The sequence below is a fragment of the Ambystoma mexicanum genome, chromosome 12, assembly GCF_040938575.1.
Source record: "Ambystoma mexicanum isolate Mex_15411 chromosome 12, UKY_AmexF1_1, whole genome shotgun sequence".
In the NCBI taxonomy this organism is placed as follows: domain Eukaryota; kingdom Metazoa; phylum Chordata; class Amphibia; order Caudata; family Ambystomatidae; genus Ambystoma; species Ambystoma mexicanum.
The window spans coordinates 457,519,055-457,539,032 of NC_090936.1; the positions used below are offsets into that span (position 1 = coordinate 457,519,055).

The following is a 19,978-nucleotide window of genomic DNA, read 5'->3' on the forward strand; positions in this document are numbered from 1 at the left end:
CAGCTTACCCAGTTGGTTTGCTCCGTCACCGGCGCCGTTTCGAGGAGGCCCTCGAAACTTGGTATACTGCTAGCTCTGTGTCCCCGGCACCCTCACACCGAATTTCTCACACCGAATTTCGTACACATGGCGTTTCCAGGTCTGAAGTGAGACGAGTGCGCCAGGACCGGAGAAAAAGGTGGTTTCCGTGTTGCCCTGCCGCAGCAACGACCTGTGCAAGTTCACTGCATTTGTGACCCTCTTGCCCCTGAAGTCGGCTGCAGTGAAACTAGGCCGATTCCTCCACCTGGAGCGGAGAAATCGCCACTGTCCCATTTGGGAATCATCGCTGTATCTTAGGAACTGAAAGGTGCCTAAATGTCCTTTTTGCCGCATTCGAACCGGTCAGCGAAGCGGACTGAACTTGCGAAGTTTGGGTCTGCTTGCATCGGGGACCGGCGAGTACTCCTTACCCCCCCAACTAATGGCCCCTAGCGCAAGAGCCCATTTCTATGCACAAGTGGCCCCTGGGCCCCCCCTCTCCTTTCCACAGCTATTGCGAAATAGCTACTCCATCCCGCACTCTCGAACTGCCTCTGCCTTCAAGTGGCGGTCCTTCTTGAATAGTGGGAACCTGTTCTGCATCGCCTCATCCACCTTCCTGAGCTGCTAGAGACCCTTGACAAGACCCTATTCCGCCCATTGGCACAAGCGCGTGCATGTACTATTGAGCACAAGGCTCCTCTCTTCGTAGGGCTTGGACTGCCTCCTAGTTAGGTGAATTATTGATGTTGAACTGGGCCTAAAGATTAACTGCACTGCCTGTTTCCTTCCCATCTAGGTTGTCGACATATTTTGTGCATTTAAACCTTTAAACCCCCATGGTCTTGTATATATATTGTATTGAGTGTGATGCATTGGTTTACTTAGTGTTACTGTGATTCTTTTGCTATGGTCTATGTTAAAAAAGCCTTGTAATAAATGCGTCTATATTTTTGATATAACACCTGTCTGGAGCAATTTGTAAATGTCCTTGCTCTGTGTGCTCATTGAGGTTTTTCAGTCACCCTCACCCCTCCTGAGACTTAGTCTTGCCCGCCTGCCATAGCTACCCGATCGGTCTGGCTTGTCCAGAGGTTACCCTGTTCCAATAAACTAGGTTGGCCTTCTGAACCTCTGCCCCTCCAGGTCAGAGTTCAGAAATCCTTCTTAACACCCACCAATGAGAAGAACAAGTTACTTCTTACCTTGTAACGTTCTTTCGACGGGATGTTCCTCCGACGTATTCCTCATCTTAGATATATCCTTCCAGCTCTGCTGGCCTCGGAAAATTTTTTCTCTAGAGGGCGCTGCGCGTCGACGTCCCTCGAGTCGATGACCCTCGACAGCCGCCGTATCGACGCTCGACGTCATCTTGCCTATAAAGGCCGCGCGCAGCGTCCGTTGCTCAGTTCCGTTTTGTAGCCCACAGTATTACTGTCTGGACTAGACTAATCACCCTGAAGGAGCGTAAGCTGCAACAACAAGGGAAGTAGAACTGCGGGGATGGATGGGAGGGTCGATGAGGAATACGTCGGAGGAACATCCCGTCGAAAGAACGTTACAAGGTAAGAAGTAACTTGTTCTTCGAAGGGATTGTGTCCTCCGACGTATTCCTTATCTTAGATAGGCTCCCATAGCAGTATTCTATATTTGGAGGAGGGAGTACGGACTTCACGCTGTCTTCTATTGATGAATAGAATGTAGTACAGCCCTTCCAAACCTAGTCTCTTGACTAGAGGAGGAATCCAGATTGTAAAAACGTGTAAAGGTATGGACAGACGACCATGTAGCGGCCGCACATATGTCTTTAATCGGCACGCCTCTTTTGAGGGCCGATGAAGCTGTAATACCTCTGGTCGAATGAGCCCTAAGGTTTTGAGGGGGCTCTTTCCCTGCCAGTTTATAACATTCCAGAATGGCTAGAATGATCCATCTGGAAATGGTCTGCTTAGTTATTGGTAACCCCAGCTTGTGACCTGTGTAGCCTACAAATAGCTGGTCTGCCTGTCTTATCCTGGCTAGTCTACTAATATAAAAACTTAAAACCCTCCTAGGGTCTAGTCTGTGTAACCTCTCTTCCTCTTTCCCCGGGTGAGGAGGAGGATAGAAAGATGGTAGGGTAATCTTCTGAGAGATATGGAATTCAGAGACTACCTTTGGGAGGAAATTAGGCTTCACTTGCAGGACAACTTTGTCTTTGTGAAAGATTGTATGAGGGGGTTTACAAGAAAGAGCTTGTAATTCGCTCACCCTTCTAGCAGATGTAAGTGCTATTAATAAAACAGTCTTAAGGGTAAGGAATCTTAACGAACAAGAATGGAGAGGTTCGAAAGGTGTACCCATCAGGAAAGTTAATACCAAGTTTAAATCCCATAGGGGAACTTGGAATGGTCTTGGGGGATAAACATTGGTTAACCCCTTTAGAAACTGTATTACCAAGGGTAATTTGAAATAGGATGGTTCCTCCGCAGTACACTTAAAGATAGATAGCGCTGCAAGATAGCCCTTAATGGTGCCAACTTGAAGGCCTGAATTTGCTAAATATAGTAGGAAGGACAAAACCATTGGTGTACCACATGAAAATGGGTCGATATTCTGTTCTCTACACCAGCTGCAAAATCTGTTCCAACGGCAGAGGTATAAAGACTTTGTTGCTGGCCTCCTTGCCGAAAGCAACACCTCCATAACATCATCAGGGAGGTCCCAATCCTTGTACCTCATCCGTTCAGAAGCCAAGCGTGAAGGTTGAGGGTTTTGATGTCTGGATGGAGAACCTGACCTCCCTTCTGTGAGAGTAGGTTCTCTCTGAGAGGAAGTCGAATTGGAGGGCAGATGGACAAGTCTAGAAGGTCCGGGTACCACGTTCTCCTGGCCCAATCCGGGGCAATTAGGATCATGGTTCGCCGGAATCTTCTCAACCTCCTGATCATTTGAGGAATGACAGGGACCGGTGGGAACGCGTACAGAAGCGGAAACTCCCAGTCCACTATGAACGCGTCTCCCAGAGCTCCTCTCGGAGGAAATTCCCTTGAGCAGAACAGGTCGCATTTCCTGTTTAGGCTGGTGGCGAACAGATCTACCTGAGGGGTTCCCCAAAGGGTGAAGATCTCTTGAAGGACTTCCTGAGCTAGCTCCCACTCGTGGGAGACTGTTCTGCCTGCTCAGAGCGTCCGCTGTCAAGTTCTTCTCTCCGGCTAGGTGAACTGCCGATAGAGAGATTCCTTCTTGGATTGCCCAAAACCAGAGCTGCATCGCCTCTCTGCACAGGGGTAGTGATCCTACGCCTCCTCTTTTGTTGAGGTAATGCATGGCCACCGCGTTGTCCGTCATTATCAGGACGTTCTTCCCTTGTACAACTGGCAGGAAAGCCTTCAACGCAAGTTTGATGGCTCTCAGCTCTAACAGGTTGATGTGTAGTCTGGACTCCGATGGAGACCAACGACCGCTGATGGTCAAGTCGTTGGCGTGGGCTCCCCACCCCGTGAGTGAGGCATCCGTGACTACTGTTATCTCCGGCCAGGGTTGCCAAAACTGTTCTCCTTTCAGAATGTTCTCCTGACAGGCCCACCACTGAAGGTCTCGAGCCACCCTGCCGGGAACCTGAAGAAGATTTGTCATTCTCCCTGAGAATTGTGACCACTGAGTCCTCAGTGCCCACTGGAGGGATCTCATTCTCAGGCGAGCCTCTGGCACAAGGAAAATGCAGGATGCCATGAGGCCTAGCAACCTCAAAAAGTCGAAAGCTGGGAGACGTTGGGCATGTTGGAACTTGGTAACCATCTGTAGAATATCTTGAGCCCTCACCTCTGGTGGCGAGGCTTTTCCCAGGGAAGTATCCAGGATCGCTCCTATGAACTGGAGTCTCTGCGATGGTATCATTTGAGACTTCTTTAAATTGAGGGAGAAGCCCAGCTTGTGAAGGGAGTAGCACACGTGATTTAGCTGGATCTGAGCTTGCTCCGGAGAAACAGCTCTGATCAGCCAATCGTCCAGGTAGGGGTAGACGTGAATCCCTTCCCTCAGACTTGCAGTCACTACCGACATTAACTTGGTGAAGACCCTCGGGCGGAGGTCAGCCCAAAAGGCAGTACTCGAAATTGATAGTGAGAGTTGCCAATTGCGAACCTCAGGTATTTCCTGTGTTTGAGATGGATAGGCACATGGAAATAAGCGTCCTGAAGGTCCAGAGATACCAACCAATCCTGAAACTGAAAGGCCTGGAGGATCTGAGAAAGAGTGACCATCTTGAATTTGTCTTTCCTGAGGAATTTGTTCAATTCTCGCAAGTCCAAGATGGGTCTCAGTCCTCCGTCTTTCTTTGGAATGAGAAAGTAAGGGGAGTACCAGCCCTTGTTCCTCTCCGCTACAGGTACCGGTTCTATGGCACCTTTCTCTAGCAGGTCTATAATTTCCTGCAAGAGGAGCGGATCTGGAGCTTTCTGAGAGCTGATCCCCGGTGGATGACTCTGAGGAATACGTAGGAACGGTAGGCAGTAACCTTGGGCAACTGTTTCCAATGCCCAAGCATCTGACGTGATAGCCTGCCACTCCGCCAGATGTGGAGTCAACCTGCCTCCTACAGGTGTCCTGTGAGGGAAGTCCTCAGAGTGGTTTTGGGGCGGCTGATGCAGATGCCGAAGGTAAAGAGGCACCTGCTGTTGCTGCGGCTTTAGAATATCTACCCCGTCCACCTCGGGTAGTCCTTCTTTGACCCCTTTGAGCCGGTCATCCTCTACCTCTTCCGAATGAGGAGTAGAAGCGAAAGGACTTGCCCCTCGCAGAGGTTCCTGTGGGACGAAAAGGAGTCTGACGGATTGCAGCTCCTAGGGACTTTGCTGCTGCTTTTGAAGTTTGCAGTTTCTCTAAACTGTCATCCGCCTTTTTCCCGAACAAAGAAGAGCCATCAAATGGCATGTTCAAGAGCCTGGCTTGCACATCTGGGGCAAAACCCGACTTTCTCAACCAAGCGAACCGCCTGGTTGATGTACTTGCCGCCATTGCTCTGCTGATACTGTCAGCCGAATCAATGCCCGTCTGGAGGGATTCGCACATAGCGTCTTTACCGTCCTGTATAATATTCAGGAACGCATCCCTTTCTTCTCCCTCCGGGATGCAGTCAGCCGCTGTAGAAGCACACTCCCAAAGTGTATGGTTGAACCTAGCAAGGGTGCAAGTAGCATTAACAGACTTTAACGCCATGCTACATGCTGAAAAGACTTTCTTAGCCATAGCATCATATTTTTTATCGTCCCTGTCCTGTGGGACAGTAGGATAAGCCGTCTTGACGTCGGTAGAGGATGCTGCTTGTACCACCAGACTTTCTGGGGATGGATGTTTAGACAAGAACTCTGGGTCAGTGGAAGATACCCTGTACTTTGCAGACAGTTTCTTATTTACTGCTGGTATTACATCTGGGGTTTCCCAGTTTGTCATGATCTTTCTCTGAAGAGCTTTATGAAAGGGCACCACTGGATCCTCTTGTGGGCCTTTGTCAAGAATATCCGTGAGGTCATCTTGCTGGAAAGATTGTGAAGGTGTAGACCACCCCATGAACTCTGTAACCCTGGCCATTAAGGCTCTGTAGGGGGTTTCAGCATGCTCCCCCGGGTCTGGCTTAGCAAAATCCACCTCAGGGGAAGTGTCTAACCCACTTGCCTCATGTAAAGAATCATGAAGATCCTTTAATCTGCGCTCTTCAGAGGAAAATTCCTCTCCAACTGGGGTTACAGGTCCCTGTAACTCAAATGTGTCTTGTTCGGACAAATCACCCTCTTCTAAAATTGAGGATATAGTTCTCAATTGTTCTGAACTAATAAAGGGAGTAAATCCCATTTCCAAGGCAGAGGGTGCTGAACTTGTCATTATTGGCCTCGAAAACGTCGATGTCGTCGACGCCGACGTCGAAGGCTTCGAGCGTGGCGTCGAAAACAGAGGTGGAGGCCTCGAGGACCTCGACAGAATTGGAATTTTACTCGACAATATCGACGCCATCGACGTCGAGGGCCTGGGGATCGTCACTGGATGTGTGGTCACCGTGACTTTTCTCGGCGTCGACGCCGGTGTCGAGGCCGGCGTCGAGTCGACAGACCTGTGTGTCGAAGGTCCCCTCGACAACGGCGTCGAAGACCTCGACGTCAACGGAACCTTCGTCGACGGCGTCGACGGAACCTTCGAGGAAGGTTTGGAGGTCATGGTCTTACTCGAGGGTTCGAGACGCGCTCGAGAGGTTTCTTTCGCCGGGTACTGCGACTCGCGGCGTTTTTGACCTTCGGGTCTTTCGACCAGAGCATCGCTCTCGGCAGTCTTCGAGGGGGTCGAGGCCGCTTTCTCGAAGACGCTCATCATATTTTTTCTGAATTCCTCCCATTCAGCCCGGGAACGATGTTTCGTGGGGCAAGGGATTCTTTATGGCGAAACAGAGGAAGAGGAAGACGGAGAAGGGGATCTTCGACGTCTCCTCTTCGAGTGTTTCGATCTCGAGGAGTGATGAGGCCCACTACGAGACCTGGAGCGTGAATGGTGACGAGGAGACGAATGTCTCGACTTCGTCGAAGAAGAAGAAGCTTTAAAAGTCTTACCTTTCTCCAGCTTCCCCCTACGCTCCTTCAGGGCCTTAGCTGTCATGGACATACAGTCCTCGCACTCCGAACAATGGTGTTCGGCTCCCAAGCACCACAGACAATTTCTGTGAGGATCGGTTAACGACATCTTTTTCCCACAATCTCGACATTTTTTGAAGCTGGATCGAGGAGTTGTCGGTTCCGACGAGGAAGCCATCGAGTACGGTATCGAATAACTCGAGGTAAATAGTACTAAGAACTGAGCAACGGTATTCCGAGGCACCGAGTAGCGCGGAAAAACGGAACTGAGCAACGGACGCTGCGCGCGGCCTTTATAGGCAAGATGACGTCGAGCGTCGATACGGCGGCTGTCGAGGGTCATCGACTCGAGGGACGTCGACGCGCAGCGCCCTCTAGAGAAAAAATTTTCCGAGGCCAGCAGAGCTGGAAGGATATATCTAAGATGAGGAATACGTCGGAGGACACAATCCCTTCGAATGACCGCGATTTGAGACATTAAGTTAAAGGTAAAGTGAGCTTTCCTCAATGAGAATCTGTACATTGACAGTTTATGCCAGTGTCGTAATTCTCAGTGTAAATCCATTCAGAGATGCATGCAGAGTCTTTGTGGGGCGGCTGAACTGTAATGGAAGATGCTCATTTCCCAGATTTCTTTGTTCTTACAACACATTACTTAATTTCAAAGCCATCAGCCCCCTTTCCTCAGTCGACGGCTGTTAGCTGCTCCGGGGGCAATATAAAGATGATCAAATTTGCAGAAAAGGCAACAGTACAGTTTTATCGCTGTAGCCAAAAAGCTTACTAAAATAGGTCTTGCGCTAAGACCCAATGCAAGGAACAAGTCAAAATCACAATCCTAGTTTGGAGACCTATGAAAGATAGCAGCAGCCAACCCTGTTTTTTGCAATTATACCTAATCGGGAAGAGCCGTGGAGGAATGCCTTAAAATAAAAAAATGTTTTTTTAAAAATCTACCCTAAAGATTAGACTTGCTACACGGTTCCAAATTAAGATTTGAAAAGCAGGAGCTTAAACCAGCTCCTGGGTGCTCGACATCATACTAACCTTTTGCACCATTATTTCTAATCCATTATGTTTAAATGCTTAGCTGATGTGTCTCCTTCTTTATTAACATTCTCAAACACTCACAAAGGTAATGTCACATGTGCATATTTGCTTAGGCATCAGGTGGCCTAGGAGCCAAAATTAGCTTCTGGTAGTGGTTGGTTTCAAGCTAGCCAGGCTCTCCCAGGCTAGAAGCAGAAGCTAAACGTCTACCAGCAATTTCGAAACCGGTTACTATAACCTAAACAAAATTCGATGTAGACCTGAATAGACAATTTGTGAAAAAGCGTACACCTTTATCTACACATGTATGTAATTTATAAAGCATGAACTTAGTTGGGAGGCAATGGTGCACTGTACAAATGGGTCATAACCAGGAGGTTACAAGTAGAGTGCAAGAGTAACAGAGGCACTGAATAGGTAGGGTCACCGGGGTGGGGCGGGGGTTGAATGTAGCAATAAACAAAATGTTTTTGAAGAGAAAGGCCTCCACGTCCTCACTAAAGTGTCGTATGGAATAGGCCAGTCATATCTGCATTGGTAACAGGTTCCAAAACACAGGGTACATAGAATGAAAAGGCCAGTTTGCAGTGCTTTTCTTCTTGCAGGTGTTGGGTTCCAGTCTGGCTAGAGTGTGACTTCTGGTGGTGCCATGCCTCCAGAAATACATTTTTTTGCCTGGTAGATCAGTGTTTCTGTTGCAACTGCTTTGTATGTGATGAGGGCATCTTCAACAGGATGAATGCCTTAAACGGTAGCAAGTCAGGCTTCTTGAGAATGGAGAATATGTAGCTACATTTTCTTAGTCCTGTGAGAAGGCATGCTGCCAGGGATGGTCCGGCTTTCAAAGGGGCGAAGGTGGCATCTGGGCCCCAGCAAGCAAGTAGTGAATTGCCCCCGGCCAGGTGAGACATGATCAGTGCTTGGACAACTGTTCTGAAACTCAGGGCAGGGATAAAAGGCTCGACTTGCAGAGGAGTGCAAGCTGATACCATGCTGCTTGGATCTTCTTAGAGAGATGGTTTTTGAATGAGAGGACCAAGTCTTCAGTAAAGTGGAGAAATGTTGCACTGGGTAAGAGTTGCAGCATGAATTTGTCAAGCTGCATTTCGGTCAGCCAACTCAGAGTTGTGCATGCTTGGGGGAGTGGGGGGGGGGGTTCCTAGAGAATAAATTAATTCAGTCTTTGTAGGGTTGAGCCTCAGATCGGTGCTTGACATTCAGGCTTGGAAGTGAGACAGTGCTTGAAACGAGGGATGTTGTTGATGCAACAAACGTGTGGATAAAGCTGCGTGTCAGTGAATTCATGCATCTTGATGCCTGTGTTGGCAAGGAATTTCCTCAAAGGTTCCATGCGGAGACTGAAGATAGCTGGGGTCAGGATGAGTCTAGTGGAACTATGCAGGTTACTGGGAAGTGATGGAGACCATGTGGAAGAGTTGGCCTCTGTTGGGGGGAGAAACCAGAGATGCCGGACTGTTCAGTGAAAGCCCATGCGTGTTTAAAGGATAGTGAGCAGGGGGACCCTTTGTCCAGGATTTGCAGAGCACAATTGATAACTGCAATGGTTGTGGGCTCTGTGCTGCATCATGATCGGACACAGGATTGGTAGTCGGGTCAGAGATCGTGCCAAGTGATCCTTTCGTGCAACTGGATGGAGTCTTGTCTTATGAATCACTTTGCTGAAGACAGGTAGATAACCAATGGGGCAATAAATGGTCAGACCATCGAGTTCAAGTGTGGGGTTCTTCAATAGGGGGTGGGATCGGTTTTGTTTTCAGTGCATCTGGGAAGGTGCCTTGTTTGAGAGATGTGTGGATATTGAGAAGCTTTAGCCTTTTCATAGGAGTAAAAAAAAAAAAAAAGAATGGCAAAGAAGCCACCTGCAAAAAAATGCACGAGAGCAAATATTGCTTCAAAACTTTCTATAATGGATAGAAGGATGAAAATATATTTTGTGCATTTTCTCAAGTTGGCATTATGATAGAAAAACTGCTTGAACTAACTAGTTGTATTGTTCTCCCATTGTGGGCCTCCCATTGGGGTTTCTGGGCATTCTCTTACCCAGAGAAGATGATAACACTCATTCAGCTGTTGGCTAAACCACCGAAAATAGTTCATCATTCACAGCATATGCTCTCATAGCTAACAAAACTACAAGCAGCTAAAGCATACCTGAAATATGGGGTCATTCTGGATGGCCACATGAAATCAAATCCCCACGTTTTGCAATGAAAATGATAAAGTGAGAATACAAAACATGAACACTTTTGGCTTCACTTTGCCCCGTGATGGCATGAGAGGGCCAAGCCAAATTCCTTTTGAGACAGACGTTTGTACAACAATGAGGTCTCAATTGAGCCTGTAACTTAAAAGGCTGAACAGAACACAATCTTTACAGCACCGACCTACAACAGAGACCATAGCAGATTTATGTGACCTTGTTTTAGTTCACAGAAACGATACAGTTCAACTTTACCAGAGCCAGTTATGTGGGCACTTATTTACTGATGGTGTGCCAGTCTGAAGCCACAACCTTTATCCTAGCATGGTACAACTTCACCAGAAGTGAGCCCAAATTCAAGGTCAAGAAAAAGGGCATGTATGCCCGGGCTGCAAAGTAATAGCATTTTAACATGGACAAAAAACAAGTCTGCGATATTCCCACCTGTCCTTCCCAGAGAACAAATAGTGTGAAGGGTGGGTGACTATGTAATAACACACAGAAAGTGATGGTCTTTTGCAGAGTATTTCCTCAAAAAAATAGGCAAATATTTGACTCGGGTTTTCCTCTGTCAGATTTGAGGGTTTGTATTACATGTTATACCTTTTCCAATGAAGAAACACGCAGTAATCTCCTTAGTATCAAACAATTACAGTTTTTCAGTCTACCTAAACACCTCACATAGAACAGACCGTGATGGCTGCTAGAGTACTACTCCGCCCAGGGACACAAGCATATCCCCCACTAGCCCCACAGAGCTGACAACTGTCAATGACAGCCAGAGTAACGTTCAAGCAACTACCGACAAGCACAGCAATTATAATGTCAAGCAATTTCTCAGAGAGACGTAAGAGACACCAACTAAAGTGCCATCTACACTCTGTGACCCTGGGATTGCTACAAACACCCAAGTGCAGAAAAGTAAATATAGGGGATTTAGGTTATTAGTTCTTGCCTTGGGAAGGACCTTCCTACGGAGCAGATATTAACCCTGAACCACACTGAATTCAGCAGACACTGAAAGAGCCACCTTTGCTTGCCAACCTTAACGTACCATGGCCCATCATCTATTTTACACTGTTTGTGGGTATTTAACAGGGCAAGATACAACTGGATTGCTCTCTCCACGTCTACACTGTTCAGAGTGTGGGGCTAAAGTGGGCTTGAGGGGGGGGAGAGAGGAGGTCCCAGAGGCCAGGTGAGTGATGGCATTCCATATATTCTTCTCTATAGAGTACTTGCAGTCTGACACCTAAAAATTATTATTTTCTTAAATTGCGGGTGGGTGGAGGAATGTTGTGACGCATTGGTTGTTCAACATTTTTTGTTACCAAGATGGCACTCTAGAAGTCTCATCAGGGGAGCACATTTGGAGTTTTATTTCACAATTTCACTTCTATACTAAAGATCGAGGAAGGTAAACACGGTAGTGAAATACTAGAGGTAACAGCAAAGCAGGAGTTGCCCTATTGAGAGTGAAGAGATAAGCCACTTACAGCAACGATTTCCACTGGCCTCGTTTTTCAAAGCTCTTGTCTGCTTGGTGGAATTCATCTGTGCCTTGCTCTGCTCATCTCCTGTGAGAAGTGCTTTGATTTCAGAGGGGATCTTTCCTTGGTCCATGGCCATACACCATTGCTTATACTGTGAAGACAAAGCAGGCAGTCCTTACTGAATCTAGCAGGTGCCTTTACATAGAAAATGCGCAGCAAGTACAACACTATCCTACGAAAATGAGGGAATTGGAACAATGGTAGCGGTCATGGAATTCTAGCATACTTCTTCATACACTTCAAATACAGCTTCTGTGACAATGTCCCCTGCTTTGGTAAGGGGCGACCATAGGGGCCAGGTGCCAACACCTGCACCATGATGAAGGGCCAAAGAGGGTAAACTGGAGATGCACCAGGCTCTCAAGCCCCATTGAAGATGACCAGCGATTCACTTTTAGATTACCAAAGGAGGGGGCATGACAATTTTAAGACGCAAGGAAACCTCAGAACATTAGACAGGTGAGTCATTTATATACCCCTGGAAAACACCCTGCTAACTGAAAAGAAAAGGTCTCCTGAACAAAGGCACTTTGCTGATCTACACTACTAGCCCAGTGTCCTATTACCCCAGCCTCAAATGCCCACATATAAAAAGGAACAGAAATGGAGCGACAGCATGCATAGCAGGGACTGACAAAAGATCATACATGGATCACTGATGCCACCTGCAGTTTACAAGACTAACCGACATCAACAGTAAGGTCTTTACAACAGAAAATTCCAGCAAAACGATATCACTGAAATGCTATCTAACTGTAAAGATTTGAACTTACAAGGAAACTGAGACTTCCCACTGCTTCGAGCCTCAGGACATTGAAGTCTCCCATCTGGGCTGCCAGGGACAAGTCGCACAGCAGCCTGGTCCACAAACCTGGAGACAGCATGTTCCAAAAGAGAACAATGGTGCTGGTGAGACCCGCAGACCCACAAGGTCAGTCCAAGGGCCAAGATGGCAGACAGTCACTAACTACATGGGCATTGTATGTAATTCCATGAGCAGCAAGGTAGAAGAGATGATTCAACCTGAAGAGCCAATCCCTGCATTCTAACTCGGAGACAGACTAGAGCGCGGTTTAGTAAAGGTGGCCTAGCCACAACAGTATAAAGTATCCTGGAGGTGTATGCTGAGGACGGCAAGATGATAGAGAGTCAACATGGGACAGAGTTGAGCGGAGGGAGAGCAGGGGGGTAGAGGGGCAAGCAGAAGAGGTAAAATAGAGAAGCAGGGTGACATGGGAGGAAAGACTGTAAAGAGGCATTGGAAGAGATCTGGAAAACAATGCAGAAGGAGGATAGAAGGCATCAAGAGCAGAGGGTGCAAAAGTAAGGAGGTTGGACAAAAAGAGGAAAAGGAAAAAAGTTATAATGCAAGGTAGATGTTGGAAAAAAGAGGGGAGTGAGTGGAGAGAGATAAAGGGGTAGGAGAACAAGAAAGTGTGGGAACCTAGAAGACGGGCCTTGGTACAGAAAATGGAAGGGGAGAGATTGGAAGAACTGGACCAAAGGAGGAAGGTGATCCAGTCTTGATGCAATATTGGGAGGAGGATAAGCAAAAGGAAGGAGAAAGGAAACATCTGGAGAACGGGAAGAGGGTTTGTAGAGACAAAATGAAGTGAGACAGCCAAGAGATGAGATAAAGCAGGCCTGAGCATGTTGGAGGAACTGGGTAATGGTCAGGGAGGCCATGGGAAGTGTGCCAAAGTACAGTGGAAGCTAGGGATGGGGTGCAAATCAACCTATTGCTATAGTCTGGCAACAACACCCTGGCCATGCACATTGGCTTTCTCCAGGCCTAAGAGGGTGGGGCACCATTGCCTGCAGGTGTGGAACTATGTCCTACGACTTAAGCGCCCCTCACGTCCAAAGAGAGTTAGACAAACAGAAATCCAGATGATGACCACAGACCAGAGGAGTCAACATTAATCATAAACACATTGTGTTGGGGCACAACCACAGACACCCAACTTTCACTTGATTACCAGGCAGTGGAGCCAAGATGGAATGATGGATGAATTGACAGACTAGGATCCTTAAGAAAACACTGGGGAGGGGTGGGGGTGAGAGGGGAGTTAGGGATTTTCATTACATGTATTGTTAAACTGGTTAAGCTATATGATGTTTGATGAAAACTCAATATAATTTTTTTTAAAACACTGCTCCATTTTGCAACAACCACTTTAAACTGGACTCTTAGGGTGTTGAATCTGTAATACTTTAGCAATAACACTTCATAATTTGCCACATAGCCCACCACACCCACCTTTCCTCACACCCAATGTATCCACTTCATTCTGGAGAAGGGCACCTGCTCATAATTTACTAGCCAACTATACATTTAGACATATACCAGGTGTGCATTTTCCATTCCAGTCAGAGATAGGCAAGGAGTGCTTGTGTGTACAGGAATACTAGCAAGAAAAAAAAAACGGAAGGTCTAGAAACCAATTAATTCTTCAATATAATAGAAAATGTTATTTAAATATTGCAACTGTATCATGCTTATATGCAATAGTATCCAGATGAAGTATTAAAGGTTGTCTCCCAAATTGGTTAACTGATCAACAAGACAATTGCAGTCCAATACACAATGGGTGCTCTCTATGACGACCCTCTAAATTAATTTAATAAGTGCATCAATTTAGAAACTGTAAATTACATCTCAGAATGTTAGTCAAACCCATTGAATTCCATCACACAACCAAGGCAGCACGATGGAGTGGCAAATGGGGGCGGGACAGACAAGCAGTCTAGATTGAAAGGTGCTGTAGCATTTTAAAGACGCTTTTTGAAAAAGCAGTGGACACATTACTTTGGTATATGAAGTTTCACTCAGGCAAAATTGATAGGTGGTCTAAGTGTCCAAAAGAAGGAAACTGACACACAGGGGACATGTATTACTATACAATTATTAGCCAAGAAACTAAAGAGAAAAACTAAAGTTCCATCTCTCTAAGAGGGGTTTCTCTGCCTCAACTTAAATACTTGTATAACAATTGAGCACAGGCTTCCCCGCCCTTCCACACAATATAGTAGGGCACCAACCTACAACCAAAACCGAGTATCAATTCGCCCATTAGCTTGATCAGAGCTCAGTCAAGTTGCTTAAAACAATATGTATTCACAGTTCAGAATTAATATCACAAAATGTTTTTAAAAACACATGATAGTAGATATAAGTTCACAGTCCGTATTCTGGTTGTTTCTTTAAATAAACGGTTATATGTACGGTAGCATCAGTGTGGTTAGTAGCAGTGTGATCAAGTACACTCATTGATCATATGACAGTGTGATCGAGTACACTATAATTGGTCGACACATTGGTGTTTCCAGCACAGAGGTAAACTTTCTTTGCCTTCAGTTTGAGTTTACATCAACCCCTCTGAGCTTAGCCCAACGCGATGTGGTACACTTCTCAACACCTTAGACATTGGAGAGTTTTCCCAAAGCTACATTTAAAGAATGTGAAACATTCCATTTGTGTTGAAAGACATAAAAACTGCTCAGACAGGGTACCATAAAATGTTCCCTGTATGTTGCAGATTCCCACCCACCTTAGAATGCCTCTTTTGCGTCTTGGGACATTCAAGGTTTACACTTTCATTATTCAGTGTAGTGTACTTGATCACACTGCTACTAACCACACTGATACTACTGTAGATAAAACAGTTTTTTGAGAGAAACAACCAGAATACGGACTGAACGTATATCTACTATCATTTGATTAACATGTGTGTTATTAATTGTGAACTGTGAATACATTTTGTTTTAAACAACTTGACAGAGCTCTGATCAAGCTAACGGGGGAATTGATACTCCGTTTCGGTTGTAGGTTGGTACCCTACCATATTGCGTGGAAGGGCAGGGAAGCCTGTGCTCAAGTGTGTTTATATGAGAATTTACTGGTCCCTCATGAGTCAGGTCCCCCCCATAACATAAAAGTGGGCTCTACCCTAAACCTTTTTCTGCGTCAACTTAAATACTAACAGTTGTCAGAATGTCCTTAGTCCACCATCCTGTGTCAAAAAACCCTACCTCTGTCCCTTACAAATATCCTTCAAGTTCAACCAAGAGTCATTTGGCCAAAATAAGGGCTCCCTTCTCCTGGCATCTGTATTCCACCTGGCTTTAAGGATGTGGTTGTTGAAATTAAAGAGTAGAACAGCTCAACAAAAAGAAGGTCTTATGGTATAGTCTTTACCCAGGGGTTTCACTCCTTTCCCCTGGCTTCTTATGCTCTGCTTAGGGACCAAGAGAATGGCTCCCCTCTCCTGAACCTGGGACACACTTCCTAATATTGGTTGCCACCACACCAGGAAAGACTCCCTTCTCCTGGTGTACAATTATCCATAAAATAGCACCCAGTTTGTATCCAATGTCCGGGGGCTTATATTCTCTCCCAGTCTCTCTAAAGCCATGGGTATCTTTCCACCTTTGAGAGGGTAGAGGACTGCCTCCAAGGTGAGGACTTCCTCTTCTTGTTCTCAGTTAACTCTTGGTGGGGTTCTAGGGCCTTTGCTGCTGCTTTTGCCGACAAGGGGGCTCTTCACTGCCCCTGTAGTGAGGGACTCTCCCTCAAGTTTGACCGGTTGGTCAGGGTATTCGACTTATCCCTGGTTGCCAGTGGTCTTATATACGTCACTGCAGCAAAGAACACTCCCTCTTGTATTGGGGCTGGGGTCCTCGACCCTTCCCTGGTGGTCCATGGCTTCAGCCCAATTACTGTGAGGAGGAGGAGGAGGAGGATGATGATTTGCCCACTTCCCCGCCGGATCTCTTGTGCCACCCCTTACCTGCTGCTGGAACGTGGCATGTCCCCGGTCCTGATGGGGTTGCGGGAAGGCTACTGTGCTTCTGCAGCATCTCAGCTTCCTGGCGGTGAAAGGACAGCCTCCCGGACTGTTTCTTCTTCTTGCCTGCTTGCCACCTCCAAGCATTGGACCGTTCCGAAAGCAGGCCACTGCCAGCATCTTCTGCTACTCTGCTCGTCCAGTGCATTTAAATCTCCCGCGCCGGTTGTTGCACGCAACTGCAGTCTCTCACAGCTGTTTCTCCATGGGCCTGGACTTTCAAAGTCCTTTCTTCCTGTTTATAGCAGCTGGTTGGCATTAAGATTCAAGTCCTTCTAATAGGTCTTTGGACCTTTGATCTTCATTCCTCCGCAGGGCCAACTCATCCCAGTACTCTGGTCTGCAGAACTCTTATAACTCTTCCTCGTCCCAGTATTCTCGACCCAACAACAGTACATTGAGGTAGAGGGCGGAGAGAGGTTGGGACAGAGGCTGGGGGTATGTATGTGTTTGGGGGACATGGCCCATACCCTAGGTGGTCGTTGTTATCCCCATGCGGGCTCATGAAACCAACCCTAGGGAGACTTTTGGGTAGCGGCCGTACCTCCATAGCCTCACAAGCAAGGGCTCTCTCCTATAAAGAAGTGATGACGTTTAGCTAACCGTCACAGTGGTCACAGCAAAGCCTTTCCTGGAGAATTCTGTAGGGAAGGCGGTCAACAAAGGGCGAGCAGAATTTATGTAGGGTGAAAGACCCCTGGACAAGACATGGAGGAGGTTGGGCCATTTCCACCTTATGTGGGAGAGGGGTGTGCAAAGAGAAATTAAGATGTAGATTATAGACCTAGTTTAAAATGCCAATGTTTTTTCACTGTTCCTCTGTCAAATGTAACCTCATTGGTTGAGTAAACAATGAGCTGGCAACTTGAGGGGTGGTTTCCTGTCAGAATGGGAGGTTTCCAGCAACCCCACAGTGGGAGCAGATCATAGACTGACCTCCATAGGACAGGTTTTAAAAAATAAACGATATGAGCAGTGTACAAGATTAGTGCTTCACCTTTTATTGAAATACATGCGTGCTTACATTGGAATTGATTTTAGGCTCTGTGAGAATTTAAGAGTGTAAAAAGACACAACCAAGCATGTAATCTTATCAGTAGCACGCCGTGATAATAAACCCCTTACATGCGGAGGGTTTTTCGATAACGGTGCAGAGCCCTTTTTGGAGATTTCAGTATGTCGCATTCAATCCCTTGTAACCTTTTTGTTACAATGATATCCGTGCCAAATTTTCACCCTTTTCTTCGCACATGTAAGCGGTCATGAGATCACCAAGGATTCGTCGTTTGCTGTACAAGGGGTGTTAGAAAGTAACAAATAAGGGACCACATTTTGTGTTTTTTCTTAAAATGCCAATAGAAGATGTACAAAGAAGCCAGTGTTTTTTTTCTTGTAAGATCTATGAACAAATGGTTTGCAGTTTTGAATTCGCCATTTTCCAAGCTTTCAACAGGTTGAGTGGAAACAAAAAAAAAATTCATAAGGTTACCATCACTTTTGAGAGAGTTGGGTGATTATTTTGTTTTATTTTTTAATAAGCAAGCTTGGACGGAATGGAAAAAAAGAGGGTAGGAAGGCTCAATGGGAACATGTTGACAAAATTACAAGTTCAGGAAGGGGTCATTTGCGCAGGTCAGGCGACAACTATGTACCTAAAATTCCCATAGTTCGGGAAATAAATAGGAAAAGTGACGAAAACAAAAGGATGTGCTGGACAACTTGTAAGGTAATGGCTTCTGTGAATTTTGAAAAAAGCATATACCGCTACATTCCCCGTACTGTTCTAGTTCGGAAATCACACATTTTTCATAATTTTTTACAACACAAGCAATACCACAAGGCAAAAACGAAGCCATGGTACAAAGGATTTTTATGCAGACAGCCTAAACAGGCGTACTTAGCATTTGAAAATAATGGAAACGAATGTGTTGAAGAATGGCAAGCATACATTTTTTTGAAAGAGCACAGTCAGACCTTTTGAAGGATAGGCGACTTGTGCAGGTTACAAAAGCATACAGTGCCTAAAGCAGCGACTAAATGTACGTCACATTTGGATAATTAAAGAGTTGTGTAACAGCAACAAATGTATGAAAACTTGATCAAAATCAAGAGAAAGCAAAACGTCCCACAGGTGTCCCGACAAAAACGGTACTTCACATGTGTGGGTGCACTGACCTGGGCGCAAAGGGAAAAGGCTAAACCACTGGTACATCAAACGCCCTGGGGAAGACTGGATTTGGCTTTGTGGACAAACAACAGATTTGGGCATGGGATGTCTCAGCCACCAAGGACAACAGTGAACCCCATGCATTTTTGAAAAAAAGACACATGTGAAGAATCCAACAAGCTCTGACTTGCGTGAATCGCCTTAGAATGTATTACCCACAAGGCCTGGCAAATTCCAAAATGTGGTTAAAAAAAAGCGAGAAACAAAAAAATAAAACGCAATTTTCTGACATTTGCCACCAAGGTCACCATACCTACCGAGAGGGAAAAGGTGTAAGAGCACGGTTACAGGCTCCAGGATGGCCAGAGGTGCTGCGCCGGCCTTGGATGCTTGTCTGAAACGTGGGTCGACCATCCCCCATTGCAGCGGCTGTCATGGGGCGCCCTGGTGGGATCCCCGTCCCTCCACAGAGGAACAAGCTGTAACTCAGCCCAGCCAGATGTCCATGATGGCTGAGGGTGCTGCTCCTGGCCCAGGGCGCCTGTCTCGAAATGTGGGTTGACCATCCCCAAGACCAGGGTGGTCCCAGAGAGCCCAGGCAGGGTCCGCATCCCTCCCCGACAAGGGAAAAGCTGGACCGTGGCATGGCCAGAGCTCCAGGACGGGGGAGGGTGCTGCCGCTGGGCTTGGGCGCCTCTCTCCCATGTGGGTCGATCAGCTCAGAGCCCAGCAACCGTCCTGGGGATCTCTGGCAGGGTCCCCATCCCTCCCTGGAGTGAAAAGCTTTAAACACTGCTGAGCCAGAGCTCTAGGATGGCTGGGGGTGCTGCCCCTGGGCCTTGGGTGTCTGCCTCACATGCGAGTCGACCACCCCACAACCCAGCAGCAGTTCCAGGAGCCCCCACAGGGTCCCCCATCCCTCCCCGGAGGGAACAACTCCAACGTGGCCCAGCCAGAGATCAAGGATGGCCGGGGTACTGCAATGGCTGAAACAGCCCCCCCCCAACCCCAAAATCTTTACCCTGGTGGCTTAGTGCTCCCTACTGCTTCCCAGGGGTGGCAAAGGGGGACCAGACCAGTCCCAGCCCCCTAATGCCCGCCCCCCCAAAGTGTGCCTTCACGAAAAACACTGGGGGGCAAATGGGTGCAAAACATCTCCCAACTGTTCCTAAAGAAGACAAAACATTATGCCATTTTCATTTTTTTGGTGGTGGCGGTTTGGCCTGGTGGGGGGGGGGGGGGGGGGACAGCCACCCCCAAAATCAATGTCCTGGTGGTCTAGTGGTCATTGCTGATTGCGGATCGAATGATCCTTGAGTAAGGGCTTGTTGGAAAGGGGAGAGTCCCCCCTTTCCAATACGCCCTCACTCAAGGAAATCATGCAATAAATGCCCTTGCAGCACACAAAAGCTGGTCTGCGACATGTACATGCTGAACTGATGTCTTTTACTTCAGCATGAACATTTAATTTCCCGATGACGTTGGCGCACGCTACTTCACCCCAACCCCCAATGCATTGA

General features: G+C 47.0%; 1 protein-coding gene across 3 annotated transcripts in view; it reads right to left on the reverse strand.

The window, feature by feature from the left end:
• The window catches only part of CREBL2 (cAMP responsive element binding protein like 2), a 357,999-nt gene that overhangs the window by 242,429 nt on the left and 95,592 nt on the right, over nt 1–19,978 (reverse strand). For all 3 annotated transcript variants that reach the window (XM_069628705.1, XM_069628707.1, XM_069628706.1), the window contains exon 3: nt 11,388–11,535. In XM_069628705.1, coding sequence (XP_069484806.1) covers nt 11,388–11,535 — 148 coding nt within the window. The remainder of the gene's footprint in view (nt 1–11,387; nt 11,536–19,978) is intronic.